This window comes from Lotus japonicus, chromosome 1 (assembly GCF_012489685.1).
Source record: "Lotus japonicus ecotype B-129 chromosome 1, LjGifu_v1.2".
Lineage (NCBI taxonomy): Eukaryota > Viridiplantae > Streptophyta > Magnoliopsida > Fabales > Fabaceae > Lotus > Lotus japonicus.
The window spans coordinates 106,036,493-106,044,350 of NC_080041.1; the positions used below are offsets into that span (position 1 = coordinate 106,036,493).

At 33.6% G+C, this 7,858-nt stretch overlaps 1 protein-coding gene across 1 annotated transcript; it reads right to left on the bottom strand.

The window, feature by feature from the left end:
• Positions 1 to 256: 256 nt before the first annotated feature.
• LOC130728801 (uncharacterized) lies at positions 257 to 6,762 on the bottom strand. The gene is made up of 4 exons (XM_057580370.1): positions 5,406 to 6,762; positions 4,573 to 5,149; positions 3,433 to 4,475; positions 257 to 1,585 (listed from the first exon to the last, which is right to left on the bottom strand). The coding sequence occupies exons 1-4, from the start codon at positions 6,760 to 6,762 to the stop codon at positions 279 to 281; spliced, it is 4,284 nt and encodes a 1,427-aa protein (XP_057436353.1). The 3' UTR covers positions 257 to 278.
• Positions 6,763 to 7,858: the final 1,096 nt, after the last annotated feature.

A 7,858-nucleotide genomic window follows, 5' to 3' on the forward strand; every position in this document is an offset into this window, starting at 1 on the left:
CTCAACCCATCACGGGTTACTCATCAGAAGAGCCCAATAATAATATTCATCAAGTGGTTTAGCGTTAGAATTAATATTAATTTCCAATAATTGATATATTAATAATTCAAGGATTACACATTCTAATTAAATGAATAATGCTAATCCATAAAATATCCAACAAACTAGAAATTAAACCCGTGCGTTGCACGGGTATGTTTTTAAGTTTTGTTGTTCATTATTTTTTTTAAAGGTTAAAAAGCTGTTAAATTGATGAAAATGTAGAATATATAGATATATCAACTGTAATTACATTGAGGAAGTTCATTAAAAACTTCATTGTACACAACATTTTTCGTATATTGTGCATATGTGTCGTCTTGCTCAACAATAAGTATCTTCAATCCCTTTGGTGATGTTACTCTTGACACCGCAACATATAGTTGACCGTGACTAAATACAGGTCTTGGCAAATATAATCCCACATAGTTCAATGACTGGCCTTGACTTTTGTTAATTGTCATTGCGTAACAAAATTTTATTGGAAATTGTTTTCTTCTCAAGATAAAAGGCCACTTGGAATCATTTTTCGTCAGAACTATCCGTGGTATAAGCACTTTTGCACCAATGTTGCTTCCCGTTAGTATTTTTGCCTCTATTACCTGGTCTCCTAGGCGTAAAATAATTAGTCTTGTTCCATTGCACAATCCTAGGGCTGGATTGATGTTCCTGAGTAGCATAATTGGCATTCCTTTTTTGAGGTCCAAACAATGGTTTGGATATCCGTTGAAACTTAAAGTATTCAAGAACTCCACCGGGTACATGATCTCTTGTTCAACTATGTTATCAGTTGCCTTGTCTATCTGATCTGAGCTCCTGTATTGTTTTGCTGTCCCTTCAATCATGTGAATAATATAATTATTGATGTCATCAACTGTATCATTCAAAGGAGTGAGGATTGCTCTTTCTCTGAGATAGTCTTCATTTTTTAACTGTTTCTGCAAATTTGGATATGTGCTGTCAACAATTTGTTTAATTGAATCACCTGTTGGCTTTAGTAGATACTGGCTTGGTATTTTTGTCCATGTTGAAATATCTTCACCTTCTCTACAAATTGTTGTTATTTTTCCATCACCAATCTGCAATATCCATTTGTTGAATTCATATGCCAATGAACTAAGTCGTGAAGATGATGAACTATCACTGACTCTCATACTTTTGGACAGCATAAAGATCTTGCAGTGGTCCCATAAGTAAGACCTGTTAATACATGATTGGACTATGTCTTGTCTTTGGCCTTTTGGTATTACAGGTAGTATTTGTCTGAAATCTCCCCCAAGAAGGGTTGTCTTTCCTCCAAATGGCTTGAGTGCTTTGTCAGGGTTCTTGTAACCAACAATGTCTTTCAATGTTCTATCAAGGGCTTCAAATGCCAATCTCTTAGTCATTGGTGCTTCATCCCAAATAATCAGATCTGTCTGATTTATTAATTGAGCAAGGTGAGTATTTTGCTTTATTGAGCATGTACTCTCTTCAAAAAGATCCAATGGTATTTGAAATCTACTATGAGCTGTTCTACCTCCAGGTAGTAATAGTGATGCAATCCCTGAAATTAAGATAAAGAGGGGTGAGGGAGTTATATTTTTATAAGAATTAAATTTATTTTTTGCATAATAGTTTTTTATGTGTGTTCATTTTTTTCAATGTTCATAAGAATTAACATAAATTAATAGTGCAATACTTCATTATGCGAAAACAATTTATAGATAATAAATTTAATTTTTGGTTCAACCACTGATTCTCTCTTTGAAGTATCATGTTTGAAACTGGTGTGTTAAAGGTTAAAATTCTTTTCAAGAATACGTCTTATAGCAAAGTAATTATTTTTTAATAATATTAATTTTAAATTGGTATAATTAACTATGATTTTTTTTTTAAATTTGGAATAGTTATGAAGTTTTATTTTTTAACAAATCATTAAAGAAAAGAAAGTATTTGTAAAATGCATCATAATCCTTTAAAAAATACATAATACATTATATTCAAATATTTTAAATCATCTAATTTTAATTTGTTTTTTAAATTTTCCCGTTTGTTCTTTTAATTTATCAAAAAAAATTGGGTCATCAACGTCAAAAAAGTAACAAATTGGATCATCAGATTCTTCCACTGAGTAATTATACTTGTAACTTTTGAACTATGTATTTAAAATATCAAGGGCTTTTATGTATGATTTAAATTCACTTTATATAAATTTCTATTTGTGAACTTTCCTGGTAATCAAGTTGGGGTCTTGTTAATAAAGTGAATTAAATATTTTTTAATGATATTAAGTTTAAATTGCCATAATTTTTTATGATTTTTTTTGAAATTTGAAATAGTCATGATGTGTTAGTTTTTATCAAATCTTTTTTTACGGTTAGAAATCTTTAAAGAAAAGTATGTATTTAAAAAACATATAATTGATTATATTTTAATATTTTAAATAATCTAATTCATAATTTTGTTTATATTTAAAACATAAAAGTAAAAGATCAACAGAAGGGGAAAATCACGTGAATGGGGCTCAAAGTGAGAAACATGAAATCTCAAATTTGTGGCTGTAAAAGGGGGAAATCAAGAAGAAAATTGAGCTCCTCTCTCCCAATTCGTGGTCGATCTCAACAGACATGGCGGCGTACTTTGATTTGTATTGTCTCTCCCTAACCCTAATCAATCCTTCATCTAATCATGGCCACCGATACCCACCATGGCAGGAGTGTTAGGGAAGGTTTACAGCTAAGGGGAAGGAAACTGATGTCATTTTCTGGTCTCTTTCTCAGGTACCCGAGCGATGCAGATAAGCATCTGTTGGCAAGAAAGACCGGTCTATCCCGAAATCAGGTTTGTCCCTCTCCACTCTCAGCTTTTCACAATTCACCACACTTTTACATTGTATCTAAGAGGGAATCTTTACTCTGTTAATTTTAATGTAATTATAGTACATGATGAACGAACGGACCACATAAGAAAATGAAAGATAATCTGTTAAGGGAATGGAAGAAAAGGGGTCAGTTGTAGGTTCAGATAAAATTTGCATGGTTTTGGGTTTTTGTTGATTTCTCTGGTTTCATACTGACATTTGTGGTGGTGTGGTGAGAGATGCTGTGGGACAGTGTGTCTTGGCTTCAACAGTAACCTGGGCGAGTTCATTTTCGACGACACCGCCGAGGTAACTTATCTCACCAATATTGCTAAGTATTTTTTCTGGTCTATCTCTGCATTCTAAGGAGTAGTTTCTTACAGTCTATCTCAACATATTATATCTTGTTTTGTATAAAGTATTTTTTCTGTTGGGTATTTTTTATGTTGTTGATTTGTCTTATATAGATTAAGAATTTATGATATATTTGAATGATTCAATTGAATGAATATTATGTTTAGAAAAGAATAAGGTATTAAGTAGTTAATTACCTGATGAAGCAACAGCAAGCACAATTTTCTTTGCAGCCCTGAGCCTTGCAATGATTGTCCTATAGAGAAAGGTTTTTCCGGTACCTCCATGGCCGTAAACAAAGTAGAGTCCTCCTGTATTACTTGTCACAACATCTATAACATGATTGTATATTTCTCTTTGCTGCTCATTTAGTAATGGGTGGCATCTTTCATGCTCCTCTTCTAATTCCTGAATATTGTAATTAAGCTCTTCTCGAATAAGTCTATTATCCAAGGCTTCTATTGCTGATTTTTCTGGTAATGGCATTCCATCATAATCAATTAGCTGCTTTCCATTCTTGATCAAAAGTTTCTCAATTTCAATCAAGCAGTATGTCTGAATTTGTTGTTCGGTTAGTTGCAAACCGAAGTGATGAAATAATCGCCTTTTGTTGTAGAGTATGTCCTCAGACAACAATTGCCAATTCTTCTCCCAGAATTCTTTGACATTTGTCACTTCTGCAAAAAGGAGCAAAGTGACAAATAAGTCCCGCAGTTGGAAACCTGTTGCCCAATGCCCTGATTCAGGCAATGCTTCATTCAATTCCTTATCATCATCCAAGAGACCTAGAGCATTACATGCTTGTTTGAAAGATGCATGTGTCATGCCACCTACCGTCTTGATTTCTTCGTAGTTTTGTGGCCCCCGAACTATATTTAATAGAATTCTCAAGTAATATCTTTCACCTGATGTTGGGTGTGCATAATAAATTCTGCCAATTGTTGTTCCGACCTTCCTTATTTTCCATATTTTGTTTTGTTTATCCCAAACAAATTTGGTGGGGAATTCCAAATATGTTAACTTTCTTGCATCGGGGTGGATTGAATTCATTCTCATCCATTCCGTGAACATGGTGTCTTCAATTCCTTCTCTTGTAATGACATTTGACAATCGGTCTGAATCTCTTAAAGTGATCGAGTTCTCACCGGGCAAATGGAAGCTTAATCTGGTAACTCCCACAGTTCTGTAGTGTATATCAAAATCAAAAATTCTCCAGCATGCCTCACATGCGGAGACATACCTGCATATGATATTTTCAAGTGTTTAAAATAATTTTTTTAATCAAAATTGACATTGATAATTAGTATAAATTTAAAGACTTAAACAGATGAATATACCTGCAATCCAAGTATGTTTTGATCTCATTAACTTCTGTTATCTTGAGTGGTGTTTGTGTGTTTTGGGGAGACACATTATCTTTTATCAGCACAGTTGCTCTATCAGGGCCTTTGTGGATATATTTAAAAAGATACTTTATGGCTCTTGACTTGTTGCACCATTCCACATTTATGTGTGCTTGAAATCTGAGTAACAAATCTCGGTTATAAGGAACGACATAGCGGTTGTCTAACTTGATGTCTCCTTTTTGGACATGTCTTCCATCTTCCCTTCTTCTATAGGTAGGAAATCCATCCTTATCAATCGTTGTTTCAGGGCTGTACCTTTTTGGATAATTTTTGCTGCAAAAACCATCAACCATGCAAGGTGAATTTTTGTTTGCTTCTCCACATGGTCCATGCACCATTAACTGTGTGACAGCATTAAAACCCTTTGGATCTTGTGTTTCAGATGGTAATTCTGTTGTTATTATCTTATCTATGTCTTGTGCTGTTGGGTACTTATTTTTCTGATGAAGCCATAGAAGAATATGAGCATGAGGAAGTCCTCTCTTTTGGAACTCTATGGTGTATAATGCTGAAAAAGAAAATATTAGATTAAAATAGAATGTCCATTTTTTGTGTTATACACACACATATATGTATATATATTTACAAAGAAGTGTAATTTTTTTTAAACATGTATATTTAATGACAATGATATTCATATGTGTATATATATATTATTTAAATTACAAAATATTGTTTTAACTAAGAATTTTAAATACTTAATAGGGATAAAAGGTATGTGTAGTGTAGTTGATGAAGTTAAGTTTTAAAGTAAGGATCTTTACCTGATATTATTTTGCCAAAATGTTGTCCTTGCACTACGTGTTTCATGAGTTGATCAAGTTTGAGCTTGAAAACTCTAGTGATGATGTCTGGTCTGGATTCAGGAAGTTGTCCCGGAATTTTATCCAGCATATATTGTATCTCAGGCCATTTTGGATTAGCAGTAAATGTCATAAAAATATCTGGATTCCCAAAATGTCTGCATATGGCCATAGCATCTTGATAGTTTTGGACCATATATCGTGGCCCGCCTGTAAAAGATGAGGGCAATACCATTCTTTTACCAGTAGCAGCCGCTATGGTATCTCCACGAACAACTGCATCACATACATTCTTGTACAATTCAGTGCGTAGCTTTGTTTGATTTTTTCTTACCCATCGCAACCGATCTTCTTCTATAGCTGTGAAAGCATCAACAATATATTGTTGAAATAATCTTCCTGCAGAGATGAGGGTCTTTCCTTCCAAGCTTCTTTGTTGTATTCGATATGCATAATATTTTCTTATTGTCACATTCTCTCGCTTTCTTCCATTCTTTTGAGAATATGGAATTTCCAAGTGAAATCCATCCTCACCATAGGGAAATAACAATGGGTACTGCATGGCCATGAAAGAAGGATGTAATTCAGTTATCCTTTGGAAGCCCATAGTTTTGTGTTCTATTATTACATCTCTTTTTCCATTAGAATTTCCAAAATCTCCAACTATAAGAGCAGCAATTTCTGATGAAGTTGGTTTGCTATATTGTCTTGATTCTGTTGATCTAGTACCAAGTAACTTGATACGGACATTTGCTGTTCCAGGTGCAGATAATCGATCTCTTGCCATCCTGAAAAGTTGGGCAATGAGATTTTCTCTGTCAAGCATTTCCTTTAGATCTTCAACTATGGTTGCATCAAGTTCTTCTGCCTTTGCTCCCTTTTTGAAGGAGCGCATTCTATTTTGGATTTCATTTTCTGTATCATGGATATAAAGCTGGCAGAATTTTGGGGTTTCTCCTTCTTCAGGTATGAGCCCTCCAATTTTATGATAATTTTGCCCACTAATTTTGTATACATATGGACCTGGTCGTATGTTGACCGTATGATCTATTTTAGCACCCATGGATGTGAATGCAAACATAGAATTAAATGCTCGAATTTTTTCCCTGAATTTCGCTGAGCGGCGACCACCTTCATAGCTTAGAAGTGTTTGCAAAATCTCTGGTGGTTCTAAAAGTAGTGGTAGTTGAACTTTTCCTCTTTGGCAACAAATAGAGAATTTTGGCTTTTTTGGTCGATGTGGTTTATCCACTCTTTCCTCATACCACATAAAGCTTCCACAATCTTCGCATGTGATATTTGGACATCCTATATCCATATAAACTGATCCGTAACCTGCAAATTTCAAGTATATTAGTAATAGTGGTTTCAAATGTGTTGCTTTCATTGGTATTGAAATAAGGTATTGTACTAACCATTTTGGTTTGGGACCAAATTTGAGGTTTGGGCCTTTTTCTTATTTGTCCTTTTATTTTGAGCTTTTTTTGATCTGGGCCGTGCATTGGATGTGCTTGCTTCTGCAAAGATTAAAGTAATTAGTGGGAAAGATGTTATGTTAGGTTTCTTTGCCACATTTGTATGCACTTACGAAGGGGCAAGCAGCAGAACCTGGAAAACAATTCACTTTACATTATATTTAAAAAAAAATTGAGGAAAGGAAACAGAAGGCATCAATTTATATACAGGGATGAGAAAAATTATTTTTCTGAAAGGATCTAAAAGCCTTTCAGGTTAAGTAACGCATCACCTTACAATAGTGGCATAGAATTGCACTCCTAAAGTGAGAATTTTCAAGTCTAAGAAAGATTACGGTCAGATCTATAGTAGTCAACTGGGGCAGAAATACTTAAAAATGGGAATGTGGAATAACCAAAATTTTATAACATTGGTAAATATATCTAAGATAAGAGTCGTTCAAGAGTTATATCAACAACTATTGATGAAGAATACATTTAGTAAAAGAAAGAAAAATACCACGTATTCATTCAAAGACAGAAGCAGGTGATCAGAAAGAAGTAGCAAAATTACCCCACTAAACATCCCCAACAGCTACATAAACATTAGTGCTTGTCATCCTTAGGAATGTCTTTAGGAGGAACGTTTGTCTCCTTTATTTTCATTTTTTTTTATAATTACATTTAGGATGTGGAACTGTTGACATGTTATTTTTAAACATATTTAACATTGAAAACAATTTTTTTTGGACTAACCGTTTTGTTGTATCTGTGTTGACGTGCTCGATCTATGGTGCTTTCTTTTCCTTTCGAATGTATTTTGGTAAATTCCTCTTTGCATTGATGCTGTTGATAGATTGATTGTATCTGTTTAAAAATTCAGCAAAATAATTAGTAATTCTTATCTCAAATGATAATATTTATATTTAAATAATTTTTTTTTCAGAGCATGATAATAAA

What these genes read in the sequence shown, in the direction of transcription:
- LOC130728801 (XM_057580370.1), bottom strand. Translation starts at nt 6,762, where the DNA reads ATGGATATAGGATGTCCAAATATCACATGCGAAGATTGTGGAAGCTTT. An exon ending in AAAACATACTTGGATTGCAG is followed by an intron (nt 4,476 to 4,572) that starts GTATATTCATCT and finishes TATCATATGCAG; the next exon opens with GTATGTCTCCGCATGTGAGG. An exon ending in GCTTGCTGTTGCTTCATCAG is followed by an intron (nt 1,586 to 3,432) that starts GTAATTAACTAC and finishes TCTTAATTTCAG; the next exon opens with GGATTGCATCACTATTACTA.